Source organism: Acipenser ruthenus, chromosome 11 (genome assembly GCF_902713425.1).
Source record: "Acipenser ruthenus chromosome 11, fAciRut3.2 maternal haplotype, whole genome shotgun sequence".
Lineage (NCBI taxonomy): Eukaryota > Metazoa > Chordata > Actinopteri > Acipenseriformes > Acipenseridae > Acipenser > Acipenser ruthenus.
Window position 1 is genome coordinate 2,393,221 of NC_081199.1, and position 23,952 is coordinate 2,417,172.

Consider the following 23,952-nt stretch of genomic DNA (forward strand, 5'->3'; position numbering starts at 1 on the left):
GAGGTGGACCTTTAACACTCAGATCCGCCCACCTGTTCATGTCATTGTGTGACACATGATGTAGCCCACGATTTGAGTTTAAAAACGTTAAGACATTTAAAAATGAACTCATTTCGACACTCCACAAGCAAGGGGGGGGGCAACCCCGTACAGTGTCTCACACGCGTAGGGCTGCGAGTTTAAATGAACCTGGAAACAAATGAAAATAAATGCGTTTCCAGCCGGTGCTCGACTACAGAGGGAACATGCTGGACCTGTCATGTATCCTAACCTCAGTACTGCCTTGCGTCTGCTTTTGACTGTGCCTGTCACAGTAGCGTCAGGCGAGAGAAGCTGGTCTTGCTGGAACATGAAATTAATCAGAAAAGAGTTACGTTCCTACAATGCTGCAGGAGCGTTTGACTAGACTAGGACAGATACCGATCGGGCACCAGATTGGCCAAAAACTGGATTATTCAGCTTCAATTGCAGGCTTTTTTTTGTGATTGCTGCGGTAAAATGCAATACCATAATAGTGTCGTTGTTGCACTGTTTGAAAGCTATGGTATCGTGGCGCAGTATTACTGGTAAGAACAGGGAAGGGGCCCCTGAATCGAGCTTTGCATGGGGCCACTGCTGGTGTGGATGTCACATGCTTTTACATGTGACTAGTTGTTTGATCCTCAGGGTAAAAATAATGATTTAACATCCTCTGTAGTTCTAAAATGAAAAGTGATGTTAAACCCTATTCAATGTGGCATGAATCAGACGCGCTTGTCATTTCCTTGCGTGTTTGCTTATTGCAGATTTCTGTTGTTTTTCTCTCCCAATAGTATGTCATCTTATTCCCGGATGACTCATTAGTTTTGCTTTTCAAGAATGTGAATATTTACAATAGGCCTTTGCACGTATGAAAGAACCAAGTAATAGACCGAATATTACCAGCACGACTGGGAGTATCGGTTTCCAACTGGTCGTACAGCTCATCCCAGTTCAAGAGCTGGTCAAACTGGTTCAAGAAAAACAAACAGTTCCTTTAAATTCTTGTTATTGTTCTGTCAAGTGGTTGTTTTCTATATGCCATTGCATTCTACAGATATGATTGGCAATGTCAGGGTCTGCTATATTTACATTACAGATCTGTGCGTAACCTTCTGTCTTGGAGATTGCCAGCTAATTTCAATTTAATGCGTTTATTGGCTGATATCGGTGATCGCTCATGGATGATCTCTCTCAAGACGCTTACAGTATGTTTTTGAGAGAAGGGTTTTGGCAGCCGTTTGCAGCTCCCGCCCCATGAAAGGATCATGATGCAACGTTAAGGTTTCCGTGCCTGGCAACGATTACAGAGAGCGTTAAACTGTCAGAAAAGAGCCCTCCGCTTCATGACAGATGTGCATCTGGTTGCAATGAAGGAGTGTTGCGAATGTTTTCCATCTGTAAAATAAGAGAGGAGAAATGCTCTAGCTATACACCTTAGTGCCATGTTAACAGCGCCTCCCTGCACAGCTGCGGGGGTGTCTGTACTGTTGTCTAAACGGGACACGCGTTAAACCGTTCACATCGTGTGCTCTCCAGTCCACAGAACATACAGCTGGCAGTCAGGACTGCGAAAGGAAATTCAGGATGAGAGGGTTCTTTCTTCTGCTGCTTCTCGTCTCCCTTTCAGATTCCTCATGGGGTAAGAACCACCGGCCTTTTACTTGGAGTGGCACTTTTTTAAAAGTTTGAAAACTTGTGGTTTGTTTATTCTTTCCGTTTCAGTTTCTAGTTGTTTTCAATGGAAAAGGTGTGCGAACAGCAGACTCTCACTCTACACAGCAAAGCGACCCAGATCATTCACAATAGACACTAAGCAACTGATTTTTATTTTTAATATTATGTAAAACAATTTATAGTCATAGTTACCTGCAGGTCTCACTTGCCCCTTTGTAAACCACACAGTTACAGACTGTGTAGATCAAACTAGACATTCCTTTTTAGCTTTTAAAAAGGGTGCTCTGATGCACCGTGAAAAAACATAGCAACGTTTATTAATGCAAGTTAATAAAAACACGCAGATACACATGAAAGCGCATATTTACAATGCATGTTATTATTCATTTATATTCTGAGTCGCTGCCGCTTCCCACGGTATTTTTGCAGTTTTCCTATGCTTTCCCCATGGCTATACTCTATGCATTTACCATAGTTTAGCCTGGTTGGCCATGTTTGTTAATATGCTGCATCATGCCTCACTATTCTTTACAATGCAAACCTATGCTTTGCCATGCTTTTTCACAATGGCTTATTCCACTTTGCTATGCTTTCACTGTGGGACACGTTATGAGGGTTGACCTCCCTGCACACTAGACTTGCAGTCCCGGTGAGTTAAACTCCACTGAAAGAGGTGCTCTTCCCTTTGGGTTGCAGGGAAGAAGTTCAGGTGGTGCACGGTGTCCGAGAGAGAGCAGAGGAAGTGTGCCGAGCTGTCCAAGGCCCTGGTAGCAGTGCTCCCTCCCGCAGCCATCAATGCGTTCGCCAGGCTCTCCTGCATAAAGGCACACAGCACGGCCGACTGCATCAGCAAGATAAGGGTGAGGGAGCTGTGCCACGCTACTGCATGCAGGAGTCCAAGATAAGGGTGAGGGAGCTGTGCCACACTACTGCATGCAGGAGTCCAAAGACCAGCACTTTCTTCTGAAAGGGGAAAGTTTCAGCAGGCAGACTGACTGCAGGATGGAGCAGTAATGGACAGGGATGGATCATTTGGTAACCCACATAAGTAAATCCGTCATCAGTAGTATCAGTATCCAATCATTAAGATTCAGGTGTAAAAATGAAATGGCTTGCTTTTGATTTGGAGGTGTATGAGTGTCCTGGCCACGGCACAAACACATTGAGACTCCTACACTAAGTTACTCCGTCCTGATTCACTGGTTTGCTGCAGTGATTACAGTTTGTTCTGCTGCAGTATTGACAGTGCTTCATACCAGCTCTATTAAAGTGTTGCTGCACTGAATACTCACTACCAGTTTCTTGTTAAGGGAGAAAAAAAACCTGTTGAATTTTATGACTTCAATAAAGAAGTCTTAGCAGCACATACCGGAGGTCTTGGAGAAAAAAAACTCACTAACCCTTTCTAAAATCAAACAGGGTTTCCTGAACTGCACACTTTAATTACTCCAAACGGGCTTTTGAAAAAAAAAACACACACACACACAGTCCTTAAAGTATTTATAACGAGCAAAATAGTTCCACAAACATTCTCTGCCTTGCACCTCCATTCATTGCACATAGTAGGTCTCAAATCCGCACTTCTGCAAACATGTATTTTCATTTGAAATGCACAGGACTTCAGTACAATGCTGGCATGCTAAAGCTTCGTGAATGTGCTCCGATATCGGGCGAAGAAATCTCTGTTTGGAGGCTAAGCTTGCAGGCTGTCTTGCACCCCCTGGGTCACCTGTTGAGTCTGTAATGTCACCTGGCCGTTGTGTTTCATATTCCAGCTGTTTGAAGTGTGTCACAGTTGCCCTGGTTGTCTTGTCCTTCAGGCTAACCAAGCCGACGCGATCACCCTGGATGCTGGAGACGTGTACACCGCAGTCAAGCAGTTCAACCTGGTCATGGTGGCAAAGGAGCTCTACCCAGATGGTGAGTGTGTGGCTGCAAAGAACCAAGACACAGATCTACAGTGTCCGCAGGGGGCTGTGTGCTAAAGCGTGCGCGCCCCGTCTCTGTCTCTGTCTCTGTGGGGTCCGCAGGGGGCTGTGTGCTAAAGCGTGCGCGCCCCGTCTCTGTCTCTGTGGGGTCCGCAGGGGGCTCTGTATTAAAGCGTGCGTGCCCCGACTCTGTCTCTGTCTCTGTGGGGTCCGCAGGGGGCTCTGTATTAAAGCATGCGTGCCCCGACTCTGTCTCTGTCTCTGTGGGGTCCGCAGGGGGTTGTGTGTTCGCCGTGGCGGTGGTCCGCAATCAGAGCCTGGATATCCGCAGCCTGCACAAGACCAGGAGCTGCCACAGCGGGGCCCGCTCCACTGCCGGCTGGAACCTGCCCATGGGCTTCCTGCTGTCCAAAAACTACCTGCAGTGGTACGAGGAGCAGCCCCTGAGCGAAGGTGAGCAAACACCACCATGAGGAACAGCTTGACATCGAGTTCAATTAGTGTAGGAAGATGAAGGCGTGATTTACACACACACACACACACACACACACTCACAGATCAGTTAGTCAGCAGTCAAGGCTGGCCACTGGCAAGAAGAAAAGCATTCTTACCTTGCTGTCTCTCCATCCTGCCACGTTGATGAAAATGTTTGTGAATGCTACTGATGAGCCCCTTTCCTCCTTCCACCCCTCTCCCTCTCTGTCCCCATTGCCTCTCCTCCCCTCCCCAGCGATCAGCTCCTTCTTCAGTGCTAGTTGTATCCCTGGAGCTGCCTCGCTGGCCCCCGAGCTGTGCACGCTCTGCCAGGGACAGAAGTCCTACACCCGGGACAAGAACTACTTCTGCGAGGCAAGCGAGAACGAGCCCTTCTACGATTCGGAGGGGGCCTTCAGGTAGCTGGGTTACTTTCACTGGCACTCTGTAATGAGAGCTGCAGGACTGGATATACCAGGTGACCCTGACTGAGGGCATGGAGCAGCTTTCTCAGGGAGAGAGGAAAGAGTATTGACCTTCACTGTCCTAGCGACAGGATAGCCTGGACATATTGACTTGCTGTACGATACCAGTAACACAGTACCAAGCTCAAATGCACACTGCAGCCATCACTGTACTATACATCACCACTGCAGAAGACCATTACACACCTGAGCGTGTCCAATAACTAACTAGAATTGACAGAGCCATCCATTCAGCACCTGACTGTTAATATCCAATTTCTTTTCTAGATGTTTGAAAAGGGGCAAGGCTGACGTTGCCTTTTTAGACCACACAGCTATACTCCATATTGATGGTAAGTAGTTGAGTATGTATTTACTGAGCAGACACCTTGCAAAACATCTGTTTTATCTATTTCACACTATCAAATCGTACGGTAGGTCTATGAAGTCAAAATAAATATACCAAAGTACAGAATGCTGTATTATGCATCATTTACTTCTCGCTTGATAACTGATGGATGGAGCTGATCGCTCAAGAAGGTAAGACTACAAACTGACTGACAGTGGTTGACAGGTCAGAGATAGGCAGACAGAGGATACACATTTATCAAATCGGTGACCTCACCCACTGCAAGCAAACGTCTTAATCACAATGCAAAAGAGCCGGGCTCATCTCCACTCATGGTTTTAAGCTTTGAACCTCGTTTCATAACAGCTGTGCATCACACAGCGCTGCCCCGTTGCACATGAACTTTCCAAAGGGGTATCGGAGCTGAGCACCCAGCAGCACTGCAGCTGTTTGATTGTCTCTTCTTGCAGAGTCGGAGAAGGAGAGCTACAGGCTGCTCTGTGCTGACGGGTCCAGAGCAGAGCTGGCAGACTTCAGGAGGTGCAACCTGGGCCGGGGTCCTGGAAGAGCCGTGGTGACGAGACATAACTACAGGAAGATCGCACGCAAGTTCCTGACCGTCGCACAGGTGCAGCACGCTCGAACCGTGAGCTGGGGACAGGGGGCTGTTGAAACACAGCATGCCTATGAGAATGGTTTTAGGAACGTGTAACCCGTGCGGTTTGTTTCAGCGGCTGTTCGGGCGCCGGGGGCGCAAGGGCCAGCGGTTCCAGCTGTTTGAGTCGTCGGCACTGGGAGGGAGGAACCTGATGTTCCGGGACGTAACGGAGAAGCTGCTGATCCTCTCCGACGAGGTGGACATCAACCAGATCCTGGGGCTGGACTACGTGGCCCTGCTGAAAGGACTCGGACACGAAGGTAGAGCCATAATACACGAATGAGCCGCCAGCAGTGTGACTGACGCTGTCCTTGTTAGCTTGTATTCTGTCCCAGAACTCTGGGGTCCTTTACCTCTAAGTGGAGAGAGCCACACGCTTGCCAGCCCTGCTGTGTACTGCACTCTAGACACCTTTGCTTCTGTCTGCAGGGAGCTCCATGGACAACAGCGTGGTCCGCTGGTGCTGCATCAGCGTCGGCGAGCAGAAGAAGTGCGAGGAGTGGGCTCTGAACATCAAATCTGACCCCCTGGTGTGCGTCAGAGCCGTTTCCATGAGCGACTGCATTGAGAAGATCAAGGTGAGGACGCTGGCAGGGCAGCCCTTTAGTGTGGGAAGGATCTGCTTGTGGTTTAACATGCTTTCACTGCGTTTGGCTGTGCTGTTACCATGGTACTGCGTGCCTCTTCCAAGGGACACTGTTTATCATTTTGTGTGTGTCTTCTTTTAAGAGAGATGAGGTGGACGCGGTCTCTCTGGATGCCAGTCATGTCTACATCGCTGGGAAGTGTGGTCTGGTCCCAGTGGCAGCAGAGTATTACGGTAAGAGTCTTCAGCAGCACAGTGTTGAAATGAGAGGATAGGTCAAGTGTCACTGATCGAGCACCCATGGAATCTAGGGAACGTTTTCATTCAGGAAAGGATTATGTGCCTAAATAATTAGCACATCAGTGCCTTAAAGTGATGATACAACAACTGCATCTAAAACCACTTTTGCATCATGTCATTTTGTTTAATCTGTTAAACATTAATATTATAGGGAGGTCTAGTTAGAAGAAAAGTCACTTCAGTGCTGTAAATATATAATTTTTTAATTTGCAATTCTGAAAGCCACAAAAATACATACAACAGGGAGTATATGTCGCTATGCTTCCTCCAAACTAAAAAGCTAATGAAGCTGGGTCTGTAGTGTTTAGTGTTTGTAGTGCGAATGCTGTCACCCAGTGCTGTGCAGCGCTGGCTGGTTTGTAAGGTGCATCTGTTTGTGTTTCCACTCCAGGGGAAACGTGTGTACCAGCAGCTGGTGGGACGAAAGGATCTGCTCATTACGAAACCGAAGGTACAGTGAGGTTCAGGGTTCAGTTATGTCCTGTAATCTGAACCGTACTGAAAAATACTTGTTGTATGTTTCTGATACATATTTAATCTATAACCCTTTAAAACAATACACAGGCAGGGCTGTAAGTGCTGCGCTCGCTCGTCACGGATTCTGCTATTGAAGTGTGGTTTCTGGAGCACGTGTTTCGTTATGACAGCGTGGTCAGGGTGAGCGAGAGCCTCCTGTGAATGCGTTTCTTTGATGTCGTTTCTGCTCAGTGCTGCCCCCTGTCTACGCGGTGGCTGTGGTGAAGAAGTCGTCCGGGAACGTGTACTTCGGCAATCTCTCCGGGCGCCGGTCCTGCCACAGCCAGATCTACAGCCCCGCGGGCTGGCTGCTCCCCGCCAACCACACCATCCGAGCCAACGGCAACCAGAGCTCCCACCGCGACTTCAACACAGGTGAGTGCAGCACCGGGCAACGCGGAGACCAGACACACGGCTCCTGTGCTAGAAGGGGGTCCTTTATGAGGCGGCATGGCTATGGCTTTCATTCACTCTAGAACACCATTCCTCCAACGCATGTATTCTCCTTAGAAAGAGACACACAGCCCTTAGAAAAGTGCACCACAGTGAAAGCACAGCAATGTGTGATCAAGCACAGCAATGTGTGATCAAGCACAGTGAAAGCACAGCAATGTGTGATCAAGCACAGTGAAAGCACAGCAAAGTGTGACCAAGCACAGTGAAAGCAGGGTAAAGTATTAGGTAAGCATTGTAAAGAATAGCGAAGTAAGGTAAAGCATATTAATAGACACGGCAGACTCTGGTACATGCACAGTAGAACCAAGGGAAAAGCAGGGTCTCTTACCTGTGGCTCCCGACTCCAGTAGTATAAAAGGGGAGCTTGGTAGTGGCTGTCAGTTTTGTTTTAAATTGAAGAAACGTTTGATAATGAAACTAGGATTCTCGTTAGTCGCACTCTCGGCTGTAAGCTTGCCTGCTTCAATTAGTTTCTTTCTGTTTTGTCTCTGGTCCCTACATTAGGGTTTCACAACTAATGCAGGATATCATTCTGGTATTAAAAAGCAATGGCAGTGTATTTCCAGGGGACCGGCTGGCTGGCTGGCTGTTATTTCTCTGTCGAGTCAGCAGCAGAGTTTCACGTGGCACTTCTTCTCGTTCACTGACCCCCTCCCCTCCCCTCCCCTCCCCTCCAGCGTACAGGGAGTATTTCTGGAAGGGGTGCATGCCTGGAGCGCGTGGGAGTCTCTGCAAGGTTTGTATTGGTGGAGACGAGGACCTGGGAGCCAAACCGTCCAATCAGAGATGTGCAGCCAACCATAATGAGCGTTACTACGGCAACATGGGGTCCTTGAGGTAAGCTCCTTGTGTTAACCATCGCGGAGGAGGGAAGTGCATTACCTAATGCCTGTTGGTATTGACATTGTTGAAAACAATTCAATAAAACTACATGAAAACCGAATGAAGCAGTCCAGTAATCATGAGCTGCAGAGGAAAACATCTGCGGATCATTTTTTTAGGTTTCAATTTAAGATTTTGAAATTCAGGTCAAGCGACATTCCTGATGTAAAGCGCTGGGCAGCGGGACAAGAAGAACTGGGCTTGCTTTCCTGTCCCCGCGTCACGTATCCCATCCCTCCCCTCTGACTTGCAGGTGTTTAGTTGGGGATCCAAGCGGGAAGAGTTTTGGAGACGTGGCCTTCCTGGAACAGCACAGCCTGCTGGATAACATTGAGAGTAAGTGGCAGCAGGAGAGGGAGACAGGCTGCACGTGCATGTGTGGCTCGGTCTGTCTGCAAAGGTGGAACGGGGGACAGGGGACAGACAACGAAAAACACCGGTCCTAACAATCTCAGTAGGGGTTAGAACCTACAAGAAATGAAATCCAGAGCACAGGTCTTCTACTGTAACAACAACATGTGAAAGAACGGTTCACTGTACTAACTTGTGCTAAAGAATGGGCCACTGTACTAACTTGTGCTAAAAAAATCCCTTGGCCAGTTTCATCAGAATTTGACAAGCAGCAGCTGTATGCAAGAATGTAAATGCCCTACAGACAGACAGACCCACCCTAAGGTTACAATGCATTCAACAACGCCCTTGGCAGGTTTCGCTTCGCTAGCTATATGCAGAACATTCTGTACATGGAAGTGTGTTCGTGGTGAAGGCTGAGAGCTAGCTAATGCGGTCAGGGCACAGTGTGCAGTGCCTGTTCCCTCAGCGCTGTATCTCACCTGTGTGAATCTCCACAGATCTGGAGCGGAGCGGCTGGTCGAGTGGCTGGACGGCCCAGGACTTGGAGCTGCTGTGCCCCGGCGGTCATCGCGTCCCCCTGGCACAGTGGCGGGAGTGTCACCTCGGCGCTGTGCCCCCCAGCGTGGTGATGACACGCCCCGTCCTCACCACCAAGATCTACGACTTCCTCATGAAGTCCCAGGTCAGGGAGCAGACAGAGCCAGAGCACACCTCAACTTCAGAACTGCACGGACGCACTTATACAGGACTGTCCGCCTGCGCTGTGGAGCGGACGTTTTCTGTAGAAAGTTTAGGTATTTTGTAAACATCCAGAGAATAGCAGTTTGACTTTTGTCTAGTTAGGACGAACGCTGGACTACCTCAATCTATTTAACAGCCCACAGGACCAAAGCGCTTTTGTTTTTTTAAAAACACACACAAATCTATCACATTCCTGTGTGTTTCTGTTTGTCTTCTTTGATAATGAACTGAAGCCATGCTGTTTTTCCACAGGAAACCTTGGAAGCAAACCCAGACTCAGACTTCCAGTTGTTTGAGTCCCAGAAGTACGGAGAGAGTGACTTGCTTTTCAAAGACCTGACTGAGTGCTTGGTCCACACCAGTCACCTGGACCATCGGGCTATACTGGGAGAGGAGTTCTACCAGTTAGTTGAGGCAGCCTTCAACTCCACACAAGCAGGTAGTTGAAAATGTAAAACAGGACCGTTAAACAAACCCGGTGAGGAGACAGCCCACACATATCTGACCTGCGCGGTTTGTTTTCAAAAACACACTTGCTCCCTTGTGGACCACACCGAAACATTGAGTTCACAGGAAACAAGGAGGAAAAAGAGCAGAATGGAAAATAAAGAACTGAAGCCAAGAGGCGGCTGGGGCCAGCACTGCAAAAGCACTGCGGGGGGACTAATGATCCGTCCTCAGAGGCTGGGCTCGAACCTGCGACCCTGCACACCGCAACAGAGTGTCTTAAACACTGTGCAAAGGAGCTGGGCTCAGCTGCATTCGTGGTTATAGAACCTCATCTCAGACACGGGACAGAATCCACATCCCACAACACTGCCCGCTACGCTGTCACCCCCAAACTCCCAGGAGATTTAAGGGGCGCCTGTATGGAGTTCTGCCATGGCTTACATCCCAGTCCCAAACAAGCAGACCCCAATCAGCACGTCTCTGGGACTATGTATTTTTGGGAAAAGATTCAAAAGGATGAGATAACTTTGTGGCACAGAAATGCTTCCATATTTTATTTCTAGTTGTTTTCTTAGCGATGCATTTTTATTTACCCATTATTTTCTAATTTACTGTTTCTACTTTCTTTCTGGCGTGTGATTTTTACAAGTTCATTTCTGTGACCCATTCATTCCAGACCATTTTTAGTCAATTACTTTAGCCATTGCAAGCAACTCGCTGCCTGTGTGAGGAGGCTCCAGAGACTGACATTCACTTCAATTTCACAATTCCACATTCATCTGTTTACTAGACGGAGGGAAACACGAGTAACTATGAGTAATGGAACAAATAACAGATTCTGCTCAGATGCCATTTGAAATACCATGAACTAAAAAAAAAATAAAAGAATAAACTTAAAACTGCTTGAAAAACAGCCCGATACAAATAAAAAAAATAAAAAAGTGAGGCTGGAGAAAAAATAAAATGATCAATCATAATAATAATAATAATAATAATAATAATAATAATAATAATAATAAGCACCACAGCAACATTTTTTTTTTTTTTTAAATATATATTTATCACACAACCGGTTATTTTACTGCAGAGTTTCTCTTGGTTTTGTGAAACGCTTGGAATAACAGTATGCAATACATTTGTATTATTAATAAACATCTTCTTTTTGTTTGTCTAGATATTCTGCAGTTCTGCAAACAGGATGTCTGCAGCATCTACTGACCTCCTTGCAGCATGAAGAGGCTCTGCATCACTAAAGAGTCAAATCCTATCGCTCAGCAATACAAACTTTGTAATCAAACTGGTTTTACTAATGCATTCTCCGGAGAGAGCAGACCAGGGTGTCCAAGGCAGCTACACGTGGCAGAGGCGTTTGGGAAGACTGGTAAATTGTCACGTTCGTTGTGCAGGAACCATTCTGTATAAATGAGATTGTAAAGGGCTCTCAGTATTGGGTGCTTCTGCTTGTTTCAATGGATCTTGGGAACGTTTTCAGTATTAAACAGAAGAAAGGTTAAGACGCTTTGACTAAACAGATTTCAATGTAAAAGTAAACTATAAATCACGATGTTGATTCTAGACTCTTTATTCCATTTTGTTAGAATTGTTTTTTGTGTACATATTTATTTCATTGTAACTGTATACCACATTAAAAACACGCATCTACATACTGAAACCCTTTTTCGGTGTTGAGAGTGAAGCCGCTTGTGTTTTACTTCTCAAGCCTGCACTTCCACACGTTTTCAGTTATACTTGCGTGGAATGTCTTGGAGATCTTATCATTAATGACATTACTGTAGTAAACCAACTTCTGAAAGCACCACCCCTGCGCCCAAACATTATTTTAAAAAAAATGTATCAGATAAGTGCATTCAAGGCAACTCCGTTTAAAACAAATGTCACTTTATTTTATAAATAAAAACAAAACAAAAAAAAGGTCACAATGATTAATAGTAAACTGTAGTGTTTTTGTAACAGGCATGCTGTTCCTGATCATACAAAGAAAAAAGATTATGAAATGTGAAGCTTCATATATATATATTATACACACGCACACACACACACACACCGAGCGAGCGAGAGAGACGATTCACCAAACCCCAGTGTAATACAGTGTATGATAAAACATACATGGATATTTTCTGTGTGCTGCATTCACACTTAGACAATGCTTTATAAAATTTACCAGCTAATACGTACATCAATTGCCAAGCCAACGTATTTCTTCAAAAACCAGGACAGCAAACAAATGAATCCACTACCTAAAAATGAAATCCGCAGGGGACTGGAGGCAAGTACTCCCGCAAATGCAAAGTTCTGTTTGATATGGAGGGGGGAAAGTTAAAATAAAAAATATTGGGAGAATGGAATTGGCTTTTTTCTTTTTGGTTTTATTTAATAAAAGTAAATGACCTGAACCAATAGGGGATGTGAAACAGGAAAAGCATATAAAAACGCATGATCAACAGTCCTTCTTCATTCCATGTTAATCTAGATTTTCAATGTGTAAAAGCACATCAACTTCAGAAGTTGTTCTCTCTTAAATTTAAAATCGGAGAGACCACAATCTCCACTGAACTGCTCATAAGAAGTGCTGGTGATCCGTGTCCGTCCCTGTGCAGGAGCCCATTTCTGTTGCATTTCCAGTGGCACACGCGTCAGAACGCTACCCAAGTCAAACACGTCACACAGCAGCGTTTTTATCTGAGAGCATGGAATGGAGCTGCTGCGGTTTCATTTATTTTTTTACCGTCAGGCTATGGTTTTTTTTGTTCATATTTCCCTTTTTTAAAAAACACAAATTTGGGGCAATTTAGATTTTTCTGAAGAGGAACTAGCGTTTTAGAGAAAGATTTTTTTAAAAATCAGCTTGTGTTTGTGCATTAACCCCTTACTGTTCACATTCGACAACTGAACGGAATCCATCGTTTGGCTGATAGAACTGGCTAATGAGATCTAAATATTTGTAAACTAACTACATGAGGTAATGTTAGGCTACAGTCTTTTTCTCCCCAAGAAATATTAGAAAAAAAAAAAAAAAAAGGATGAATAAATAATACCAAGGAAGCTAGTTGCTACATTTGCATTTTACATTTCGATGCTAACAAATGCAATTATTTTTCTTTATTATAAAACACAGCAAGAATTATTTTTTGATAGTGACTCTTCTAAAAATACTGTAGTTCTGACGACACCCTACTGTAGATAAGCGTACAGGTGAAAGGAAATGTGAAGAAAAGTCGTGTTTCTTTAAAAGTGATCTAACAACGTGTACGGTACTTTGAGAAAGAGCTACACTCAGATTTACATCACTGTTTCCCATTACTTTGGCAAGACTGAATATCGCAGCGCGTTATTTTGTTTGGAAGGTGCAAATGGAACAGACGTTACAGTAACAAAGTACGATAGAAAGAAAAAACATTTTGATGGGAGAATGAGAACCCGATCCTTGCTGTTGCTTTTTAGTTTGGAAAAGTGCTCGGTTCACGACAGGTGTTTTAATAAATCCAGTGCACGCAGGCGCATGTCTTTCCCTCCCCTGTTTTAATAATAAGAGAGTCAAAAATAATACTGCAGTTATAACTTCACGCTGCGGAAGTGCCCGATTCAGCACACAGTTACACAGAGCAGTGGCTGCTCTTACCACTGCTCCACCATGGTTTCGTTTCATCCTAGGTCCAAAACAAAACAGCGTGCTGTCTCAAGAGGCAGGGGGACAGCGCGGTTTATCCACTTGTACTGGAAAGCAGTGCAGGTTTGGAAATAAATACTGAAGTCCCACCAGGAATTGGAGCCACTCATACAGGAGTGTGGAGACACTGGAGGCAGAGAAGAAGAAAAGCAGGAATCAAGATGGGATTAGTGAAGCCAGTGATTTTAAACAGCAGCTCGGATCTCTGTGCCGCAGCTCCGCACAGGGCTCAGATATCTCTGCGGCGCAGCTCCGCACAGGGCTCAGATCTCTGTGCCGCAGCTCCGCACAGGGCTCAGATCTCTGTGGCGCAGCTCCGCACAGGGCTCAGATCTCTGTGCCGCAGCTCCGCACAGGGCTCAGATGGTGATGTGCTCGGTGTTGAAGAAGTGCTCCAGCGCGCTCAGCTTCTCGATGAGCAGCACGTCCAGCTCCGCACAGCCCTGCTTCGCTGCCTTCCTGCCCCGCGTGCGGCTGCTCTTCAGCTTCACCCCGGTCCTGGCGCGTCGCTTGCGGGGCACGGTGAAGTCCTGGAACTCCAGGACCCGCTTGCGCTTCTGCTGCCCGATGCACACCAGCGCGCCGTTCTTCTCCTTCGGCTCCTCGAAGATGGTTTCCAGGCTCCTGCACAGAAGAAGACGAAGCTTGAGACTAGAGTCGATTACTGGGGTTGAGCAGAAATCAGCTGCTGACAATCAGGTGAGGGTCGTGGGCATTGATCGGGCTGATTTACCAATCCAAGTGAAGCCAGTGAAGAAGCGGCTGCCTGGGTTTGTGACGATTGCTGCTTTTCTTACACTCCGTGGAGAGCAGCGATCCACAAGCTCAAACCCAAGCAGCTGTTTCTTCACTAGGAATGGGAAATCAGCCCAATGGTAAACGGCCCTCACGTGAGGAGATCTTGATTCGAACAATCGGTTCACGCAGCACTACTTGAGACTGACTGTAAAAGGTTGCAGGCTAATATAAGGAATACAATTCATTTAATGACAAGATAGAAAGAAAAAAAGAAAACTAAAAAGAAAGAGGATCTGTAGATAGCAGGATCTTCTAAACGACCAGAAAGCAGAACAGTGTATTCCTGCCAATACCACCAGCACACATGTGATCGGGGTAGCATGGGTCTTGGCTGTACAATATTATTAAACAAGCAGGAAGGTCCTGACAAACAGGATGTGGGAATTAGGAAGGGCTAAGTTTCCAGGGAGATAACAAGACCTGTTGGAAGGCGGAGACTTGTAGTTTTTGTTGGTGTAGATCTCCTCCAAGCTGAATTCCTTCTTCTTTAATCTGAAGAAAAACAAAAAGGTGGTGAATTCACGGAGTGGCTACGAGGACAGAAATAGACTTGAATGTGCCTTATATAAGACCTAGACCAGTTAGCTGTTTTTTAGTTAGCCCCACACACACACACTATCATGCTCCTGGTAAGCTCACCTCTTTGGTTTCGGTAGCCCCATAGGGGTTAGATTGTTGTCCGGTTTGGGGACGGTTTTCCGAATGCGGATTTGGGAAACCCTCTTCGTCCTCAGCCCCGGCTCGCTCACCAGACTCTTCTCAAGAACACTCTGCTGTCGGGGGGGGGGTTGATGAAACACATGACACATGAGTGCGCGAAACACGGGCAGCGACGCACAGCAAACCAGCGAGGAAACACACGACACGAGTGCGCGAAACACAGGCAGCGACGCACAGCAAACCAGCGAGGAAACACACGACACGAGTGCGCGAAACACGGGCAGCGACGCACAGCAAACCAGCGAGCGCTGCAACAGTACCTCCACACACTTGTTTTCGTCTATACGAAGGTACTGCATGCGTCTCATGTCAATGACAAACTGCTGTAACAAACAAAAAGATAATAAAAAATCTACTCTATACTACAGATGAACAAAAGAATCACAACTGTGGCACCAGTTCAAACAAAGAGACCCCCTGCATGACATTTACAACGCGTTCCAGTGATCTCTGGGGCCGTCCACACCACAAAAGAAACGGCTTATTTCACATGAGGGGGGGGGGGGAACAAAGGTAAAGCCCCCCCCCCCCCCCATGTAGGGCTGTATGGGTTACAGAGTCTTCGCTCGCATGCACACACCTACCTGCTTATGCAAAACTGGGTCCACTTGAGCTGAAATGACCCTTAACATTTAACAGAAAACGTACTAGTTATGAAGACGACACACTTTCTTCATGTATTAGTGTCATCGTTTATAGTACATGGATACCTTGCACGTCACTGTGCATTAAAATGTATGTGATGAGACCAAGTCAAGTCCACTTCTTAACGGAAAACGCATATTAGATTAGATAAGCGACTGGTCACACACACACACGGAGGGTTTGAATGTTTAATACATGGTGATCCAGCATTAGGTCTTCCCCCGTTCTCAAGAAGAGCTCTGTGGTTACGAGTGCCTACCTCTTTCATCTCTGGATAGCTCACACCCAGGATGTCAGGCAGTGCTGCGGAGCGCTGGGCGGAGTCACTCGCACGACATTCCATACAGGAGGCTGCCGGCAGGCTGGACCAGGCCACGAGGGACTTTGGTCTGATCTGTGCAGCAGTCTGGTCGAGAAGTGCAAAGACCAGTCGGTCAGACACAGGCGACAACGGCATCAGGCATGGCTCTCTCTGTAAAGTGCAGTCCGGTTGATTGAGGTCACTGCAATGGAAACAGGAGACTGACTGTACTGTGGCTTACTGTGCTTCTACACACGGGGGTCAAGCTGTGTTTAACAGCATTCCCGCTAGTTTCTATAGGCACTCCTTGAAGGAGGCGGAATGCGTGGATATTTTCAGCGTGGGACAAACCTCAGCTATTCCCCAGGCAGTGAAGCATGCAATCCCTTACCTTTCATTAGCAACACCTGCGGCTGCACGGTCTTCAGCAAACGAGCTGGCTACAAAGCACTGCAGCAACTGCCTTGCATAGCTGCAATTGAGAATACACATGAAAAAAAACCACACACTGAAATAGCTCTTTTTTCTCCCCCAATGCTCACTTTGCAAAGCTTTTTTTGTTTTAGCTACATTTCTACCAGTCTGCAGTGCTAAAACAGATCACATGAGTTAAAACGGTACTGAAACTAACAATGTTTAACACTGCACATTTATTTTGGATCAGTCTTGTCTGTTCTGTGTTTTGATACTTCAATTGAATCCAGAATCAGCAGTAACCCTTTGAATGAAAAGGGACAGAGACTGATAGAAATGTTTTGCGCACTCATCACAGAACTGTGATATTGAAATGTGGTTTCTGCAATCCGACAGGACTGTGTTTCATTATGATGGCACGTTTCAGGTTACAGCTCATTTCAGACAACCAGAGTTTATATTAGCAGAGGATTATAGTAGATTATTAGTCTATTGTATGTTCGCAAAACATGCATACTTCTTTTTGTATCAGAGCACTTCCAGTTGACGTTTGTTCGTTTTTGTACCTGTGATCCGTGGCGAGGCAGGAGAAGGTAGTGAAGTCAGGCAGGCAGGCCGCTGGCCCACGACTGCTCCAGGCTGCCACGATCCTTCCCAGAGAGTAGTGCAACGAGGGAAAGAGGTTCTCCTTCAGGGTCGAGGAAGACACCTTCAGCCCCTCCTCAAACTGGGACAGGAACCTCTTCTGGACCGCAGGGACCCTGCTGCCCAGGCAGCGCCGGCGAGTCCAGACCCGATAACAAGCCGGAGAGGAAAGGGCTAAAACAGTGTGCAGCCCGAACCTGGAGAACGGAGAGGAGGAAGAGGAGGCCGTCCGGCACACAAGCTCCTGGCATTCACTGAAACAGCAGCTTCGGCAGCGGGGCTCGCTGCTCCCAGAGCATGTAAACACAACGGGGTGCAATTCACCACTGAAGCCTGTGAGCGTGGTGTTCTGGACAACGCTGCGGTAACCTGCGGAAACATCTGGAGAGAAGGAGGAACAAGTCCATGCTGAAGAGAGAGAGGAGGAGGAAGATGAAGGAGGCTGGATAGATGCTTCATGCAACATGAGTTTTGAAGAACAAGACTTCTTATCATCATCATCATCATCATCACCAGACGGTAAAGACGACATGGACCCCAATCTAACATGGAAAGAAACTGGAAAGACGGGGGTAGTAAAGGTCACCGAGGGTTTCCAGCGATCCGTTCGGTACAAGGAAACCTTGGATAGGTCTGCATTGCAGGAAAGTGCAAGAGACTGAAATGTTACATTCTTCAAAGAGTGGCCCTTTAAATGGGGAAGCCTGCAACAAAAACTGTTGTACCAGTAAGGTTTTAATTTTGTCTTCATGCACACAGAGACGTCAGCTGCTCCGGCTTTCAGCCCCCTCTCTAATCTGTACGGCAAGGCTTTGGACGACCTATAAAAAGGTCTGAACTTTTGAGGACTCCTAACCGGCACCAGGCTACTGGCCACGTTCGATAACTTCAACAGCAGGGGTTCCTGGATATTTTTCTGACACTTTACACTGCGCAGCACATTAAGGCAAGGCTTGTGTGGCTTGGACGTCTCGTTTCTTAGAGAAGGGAAAGTCCTTTCCTCCTTGGGCAGGTTTGCATTCAGAACTGCGCCGCTATGAACTGCGTGGTTCATGGTTTCACTAGTCCCATGGCCTAGCTCTGCAATGTTCACTACCTGGGTCCTGATAAACACTTGAGCGTTTGAATCCCTCATTCTTCTCAGATCCTGCAATAGCTCTGGCACCTTGGTCCCTGCCTTGCAACTCCTTTCTGGCTGTTTCCGTAACTCCACTACCCTCTTCTTTCTAGGCGGCTTTCCGAACTCCCCTTCAACCGCAGCGCACTTCCCAACGGGTGCTTTTCCTGGCTCAACGGGAACACTGTGTGTGTGGCTTGTGCAAGGCGGGTCACAGCTGCTTGTTTTTGAGCTGTTGTCAATTTCAGTTGGAGATGTATGTTTTTGATTACAGCACTCAGAAGTGTGGGGAGCACTGGGGTCTTGCAAAGTGCACTCTGTGGTTCTCTCCCCTTCAGAGAGGCTCGTTTCTTCCACAAGCTCCACAAGCAAAGCCTGGTTGCTCTGGCTGCATGCCACACTGCTTGCTGCATGCAGGGGGGAGGTGCTCTTGTTGCACACAGCTGGCTGGTGCTCCATTCTTTCCAATGGAACCTCTGCAATCTCCTCGCTCCTGCCACCAAGTTCAGAGCTGACTGTTTCCGGGTCAGCAGGTTGCTGTTTAATAACCAGGCTGTTTTTTAATGCAGCCCCACCCTCAGCTGAAGCTTCCACCTTGTCTATTGAGGTCAGGTTTTTGCCTTGGCTGTCTGAACGCCCTTCGGTGCAGTCCAATTCTTCATCGGAGGCACGCAGTCTTTCAGCATCTTCTTCTGCTCCTTTGCAAGGCTGCCGTTTTTCAGGTGTGGCCTCATCATCACAACCAGTTCTGAAATGACCAGGGGGGTCCAATCGATTCTCACGTGGTTCTGAACTTTCTGCACTAGATCTTTCCCAGTCTCCGGAAACATCACAACCGGTTTGTAAAGGAGTGGCAGGGTCCACTGGATCCTCGTGGATTTCGGATTCTTCTGCATGACAGTTCGGAATTGCTTTACAGCTACCTTGGCTTTGTGATGTTTCGATGCAGTCCAGTTCACCTTCACAGGGCAGCCTGCAATCCTCACTGGGCTGCCAGCTTGTCTCAATGCCTTCGGTTTCTTTTACAGATTTGTCCTTATCATTCAAAGTACTCCGACCTCCCGACTCCAGCTCAGCAGCTCCACACACGCTTTCTGTAGTGCCGTCACTAACGGCAGCTGTTTTGCAACCTTCCCTGGGTTGCAGTGGGATCTCAACGCTTCCCGAAACTTGTCCACTTTCAGATTCTGTTAAAGGTCTTTCCACATCAATCAGACTGCTCGGCTTTTCCTGCTCCAACGTCCCACACAAGCCGTTCACTCCAGCACCATCAGCAACAGCCGCTGCTCCTGCACCGTGCAGAGTTATATCAGTGGCTGACCTGTTTTCGAGTGCCGATGGATTTCCTATTGAAGATGCAGGGGTACCTAGAGTGTCTTTTTCACCTTCAGAGTTTAACTGGGATCCGCGATCCGTCCGACACTCTGAAACCCCAAGCTTCACTCCGTCTCCCCCAGACTCCGTCCCCCTATCGGGGTCTCTTTCCCCGAGCGTGCCAGTACTTCCAGTTCGGTCTGCTGAAACCATTGTCCCAATATCTGCGGCAGCTTCAGAGGATGCCCTCTGCTCCAGCTTATCTTCTGGGTGCAGCACGTCTTTAGTCTTTTGCTTTGCTACCGAAGTCGCTTCATTGTTTTCCAATCGCACTTCACACTTCTGAACAGTTAGGGCCTGTTCGCCATGAGCTGCCTGCCTGGAGAGGTCCGTTTCACCTTGCAGCAGCTCCACAGGATCTTCCTCCCCCGATAACCGCACAGAGAAATCGCTTTCCGGAGTCTGAGCTGCACCCTGGCTCTCGGTTTCCAGTGCATCACAAGCCTGAGGCGTCACACTCTGGCCCCTGGTGGTTACCAAAGGAGCTCCAGCTGGCACATTGTAACCCAGGGGACAGCAGCCACTTTTATTCAGGTGTTTCGCTGGGACGCTGCTTGCGATTTTACAGTCAGCAGGCACCTCGATATTCCTATTGCATTGTGAACAATAATTGCGGTCAGAGCCACAGTGCACATGTGCCGGGCTGCCGAGCCCTGCGGAACACGGGGTGCTGCCCTTTGCAGAGCCCCCCTCCTGGATCCGAGTCACACACTCACAAGGCACGGCACGCTCTGCCTGGTGCACTTCTGAACGGGTCAGGACAGGAACATCGCATCCCTCACCCGGGAGACCCGCCACTGGTTCTGCTTCCGAAATCACTTCCGACTGACTTTCGGAGGAGAGTTCAGCTGGGAGCCTTTCTTCCCCTTCTCCACAGACAGAATCCTCAGCGTCCTTCTGTTCCGAACGGCTGCAATCGACTCCGAGCACGAATTCGTTCTCAGCGCAGACGCCCAAGATCTCATCTTCATCGTGCGGCCTGATGTAAGGTGCGAGTTCGTCGAACCTGGAGTGCACCCAGTGGTTATCCATTAGATCCCGTCCTACCCCAGTACTCTGGGCAGTTTCAACATTTTGTCCTGGACTCTCCACCTTTGCAACAGACACATCTTTAAGCTCTGCTTGTGAAAGCTTGTTCTCTAAGAGGTTACCGCAGGGCAGAGGTTCACCAGCTTCATGTGCAGACCCTCCACAGGGATGATTATCAGCACTATTATTGTTTGTGTTAGGTTCCCCATTTCCATCACCGATGCAAGGGGAGTTCTGAGTCTTTGTTTCCATGGAAACTACTTCAAGGGCCCAAACTGCTGCAGATACAGCATCGTTTGAATCAGCCGTGACCAGGCCTGTTTTGTTTTTGGCTTCCGGCACTTCAGATTTCTTTATTGGGGAACATGAGCTCTCTGATTCGGTCAGTTCTCTCCCGCAGGTCCCCGCTGCACTCGCTTCCAACCCTTCAGCACGTCCAGCATCAACATCCATGTCTGTAATGTCTAAAATGAAAAAGGAATGAGGAGGAAAGAGTGGAGAGAAAGGTAACTCTTCTTGGCCTGAACAGCCTCCTCAGGGATGGAAATAAGACTCCCACTGCATAGCAGTTTGGTCCATTCCTGGTTTTACTAGGAGTTTAATAAGGAAAGACGTAGTAAAACCTGGAATGGGTGAAACTACGCATTAGGAGTCATATATCCATCCCTGCTCCTGTGTGCATCTGTTGGTGCATCCCATTATTAGCAGCCTCCAATTCAATTAAATGTTTTCATTAAATCACTCTTTAATACACAGCTTCACAGTACACACATTTTAAATCCTCCACACTAGAATTTAGGCAGGACAGCAAACCAATTTGACTTCTCAATGTCTTTCACCTGACAGCTTGTTCTTGGTAGAAAGTAAATCAGGAATATGTTTGCAATGGAGAATTAACAGTATGGATGCGGATGCGATTACATTTTATCTGATAAAAAACACAGACCACTAAGCGGGAGACTTTCCTTCACTAAACAGTACCCACACGTCCTTGTTGTCCCCACACTGGGGGATTAAGACTTTCACATGCCAATGCTGAGGAAAACCTACCTGCTTCAAGGTCAATGGACCGTGCCTTTTCTGCAGCGCTGCACTCTGCGACTGTGATTTCATTTGCCTGTGCCTGAAATAAAACAAAAAACCACACAACTTCATTAAAAACTAACCTGGATAATGAGGTTTCCCTGAAAATGTGCCACTGAACTGCAGAACGGTTCTTAATTCACTCAAAACCAGACAGTTCTGAACCTTCCCCACGTGAATCTGTTAAATGAAACTTCACAGAAAGAGATCTTACTAAAATACGTTTGAAAATGGTATGCAGACTACTTAAAAGACTTTTTTTTTTTTTTTTCAAATTACTGCTGTTAACTTTCTCTCACGTTGTGAAGCAAGATTCCAAAAGATCCACACCCCCTGTTCCTCACCGGATTCACGGCGTCCCCTTGCATGGGACTCAAAGGCAGCTCAGTCCTGCGGTCTGTTCTCACTCCTCCTTCCCCATCGCCTTCACCAGTTGCAACAGAGCCCAGTTCTTTGCAGTTCACCTCGGCGTGCATTTCACCAGTTTCGTCTTGGGACACCTCGCACTTCAAAGCAGGGGAACTGGCCGACGCCCCCTCGAAGCAGCCCTGGGGCTCTGGCAGGCTGGATTCAACACCCCCAGCTGCCCCAGCAGGTCTGTCAGGGGTTAGAGGTGCTTCCCTGTGCTGCAGCTCAGCATATACATCCTGGGGCAGGTCGGAGAGGGCAGGGGAATCGGATCCTAAAGATAACCGCTGAGCGCTCTCCAGATCGGCAGTGACCGTCGACAGCATCATGACCTGACGGTGCAGCCCTGCAAAAAAGATTGACCAGACAGCGTCAGACCACCTGTGTCCTACTGATCCACAGAACCATTTAACCAGGCTGTAGCCCCAGGGTAGGGCCAATCTCCTCACTCTGCACAGGGTGCTGTTGTTTAATAGCTACTTCGTTGAATTGGGTTACTGTCCGCTGTCGACACGGCGCCTCTTTGAAGGAGACGGGTATCACGCAGTGTTCTCACCTGCGCGTCTTCTCTTTAATAACGCGCAGCACGACATGCTTCAGCCTAGCTTTCAAATGAAAATAAAATTACTTAAACCGCTCGACCAGACCATAAATTTGCTCCGGAAGTACAATTCAAATGAACTATTTTTTCCCCCCCGTTGTTAAGAATTAGTATATAATTTAAACAAACACTGTGTTTAGGTCCAGGGCTACAGGTTGAAATGCAGATTAATGAAGTACAGGTCTGTCGTTTTGTATTCAAACACTACAGAGACTATGTACTATTGCAGTGAAAATAAAGGGAACAAGCGCATACAAAACACACACACCCTTAGCGCAACAGACAGAAGAAAACTGCTTATCTTTCATACCAACCATTGCGGAAAACACCGTCTTATATTCTGATCAGCGGTGCACAGTTCAAATCCAATACCACGGGTCTGTGTGACTTCTGTAAGAAAATGATGCAGCCCCCCACTTACCTCTTCCAAAACTGCTTCTCACCCGCGCTACTCGCGCTCAGCTCAGCACGGCACGGTTCGCTCTGCTCCAATCCGCGCTACATTTTCCGCCCCATCCTGACTACACTGTAGCTGAACCCAGGAACACACAGAGAATCGTTACATCCACAGCTTCCGGCACAAACCTCACTACTCCGCCACGCGGACGCAGGCAGGGAACCGATTGGCTCAGCGGCTCTTTAGCACCCAATACTTAGACAGAAGCAATGGATACGTAATTTCGGTCATCAACACGTGACAGACCATCTGACACGTTTTGGCAAAAAAAAAAGTTTGTTTTTGAGCGCAGGTGATTGCTTTGCACGGCGAGCCGTGAAGGTGTAAAGTCACGTGAGTGACATCATAGACCAACATGTTACTTACTAAACGCGTGCATGCATTCATTATTAAGTCGTTACTTGCATGTGCAGTAGTTAGGGTGAGCAGATTTTCAAAACCGGGACACATTGTTAAATAATCGATAAGACTAATTCAACCATTTACATAGAGGCGATTTCATGGGTATTTATTGACGTTGTTGATGTGGTTTAAGCTGGTGGATTCGGGTATTTTGTTTTTACGTTATTTTGAAAAAAAAAGATCTTCAGAGAGTGTCACACCACAGGAAGTGGCTGAAAACAGTCGTTTCTATAAACCACAGGACAGCTTTATTTGCATGACTAACATCAGCAGTATTGCCAAAGCATTTACAAAGTAAAGATACACATTATAAACATATTTAGCAATCCAGTTTATTTTGGGGTTTTGTCCTAATGTTCCAGATAGGAGTTTTTGATTTGTGTTACAGTTCGGTTGACTCTGATTGGCAGTGCTTTA

At 47.2% G+C, this 23,952-nt stretch overlaps 2 protein-coding genes across 5 annotated transcripts; one reads left to right on the forward strand and one right to left on the reverse strand.

Annotated features, from left to right (window-relative positions):
• Positions 1–2: 2 nt before the first annotated feature.
• Positions 3–11,417, forward strand: LOC117428190 (melanotransferrin-like). Of its 2 annotated transcripts, XM_034046963.3 has the most exons (18): positions 3–566; positions 1,558–1,660; positions 2,392–2,555; positions 3,516–3,615; positions 3,900–4,076; positions 4,354–4,516; positions 4,850–4,914; positions 5,381–5,538; positions 5,642–5,828; positions 5,998–6,146; positions 6,298–6,388; positions 6,846–6,905; positions 7,163–7,345; positions 8,104–8,263; positions 8,562–8,644; positions 9,160–9,344; positions 9,656–9,842; positions 11,028–11,417. In XM_034046963.3, exons 2-18 carry the CDS (start codon positions 1,606–1,608, stop codon positions 11,069–11,071), a joined length of 2,211 nt encoding a protein of 736 aa, XP_033902854.3. In that variant the 5' UTR covers positions 3–566; positions 1,558–1,605; the 3' UTR covers positions 11,072–11,417. The 2 variants fall into 2 exon arrangements, with proteins under 2 accessions (XP_033902854.3, XP_058888815.1); XM_059032832.1 differs by having other exon boundaries at positions 3–1,660.
• A 318-nt stretch (positions 11,418–11,735) lies between these two features.
• LOC117426742 (uncharacterized) lies at positions 11,736–23,319 on the reverse strand. Of its 3 annotated transcripts, none has more exons than XM_034925281.2 (9): positions 23,098–23,319; positions 22,012–22,421; positions 21,635–21,707; positions 16,986–21,048; positions 16,397–16,477; positions 15,964–16,207; positions 14,979–15,109; positions 14,760–14,831; positions 11,736–14,165 (listed from the first exon to the last, which is right to left on the reverse strand). In XM_034925281.2, exons 2-9 carry the CDS (start codon positions 22,402–22,404, stop codon positions 13,901–13,903), a joined length of 5,322 nt encoding a protein of 1,773 aa, XP_034781172.2. In that variant the 5' UTR covers positions 22,405–22,421; positions 23,098–23,319; the 3' UTR covers positions 11,736–13,900. The 3 variants fall into 3 exon arrangements, with proteins under 3 accessions (XP_034781172.2, XP_034781170.2, XP_058888808.1); XM_034925279.2 differs by having other exon boundaries at positions 14,979–15,112; XM_059032825.1 differs by lacking the exon at positions 23,098–23,319 and adding an exon at positions 22,991–23,076 and having other exon boundaries at positions 14,979–15,112.
• Positions 23,320–23,952: the final 633 nt, after the last annotated feature.

Bases quoted from the DNA above. Each gene is read 5' to 3' on its own strand.
- LOC117428190 (XM_059032832.1), top strand. From the start codon at position 1,606: ATGAGAGGGTTCTTTCTTCTGCTGCTTCTCGTCTCCCTTTCAGATTCC. The intron at 5,829-5,997 runs GTAGAGCCATAA...TTCTGTCTGCAG, and splicing joins GAAAGGACTCGGACACGAAG to GGAGCTCCATGGACAACAGC. The intron at 6,147-6,297 runs GTGAGGACGCTG...TCTTCTTTTAAG, and splicing joins ACTGCATTGAGAAGATCAAG to AGAGATGAGGTGGACGCGGT.
- LOC117426742 (XM_034925279.2), bottom strand. From the start codon at position 22,404: ATGATGCTGTCGACGGTCACTGCCGATCTGGAGAGCGCTCAGCGGTTA. The intron at 14,832-14,978 runs GTGAGCTTACCA...GTTTTTCTTCAG, and splicing joins GGGCTACCGAAACCAAAGAG to ATTAAAGAAGAAGGAATTCA. The intron at 14,166-14,759 runs GTCTTGTTATCT...TCTTCTGTGCAG, and splicing joins AAGTCTCCGCCTTCCAACAG to GAGCCTGGAAACCATCTTCG.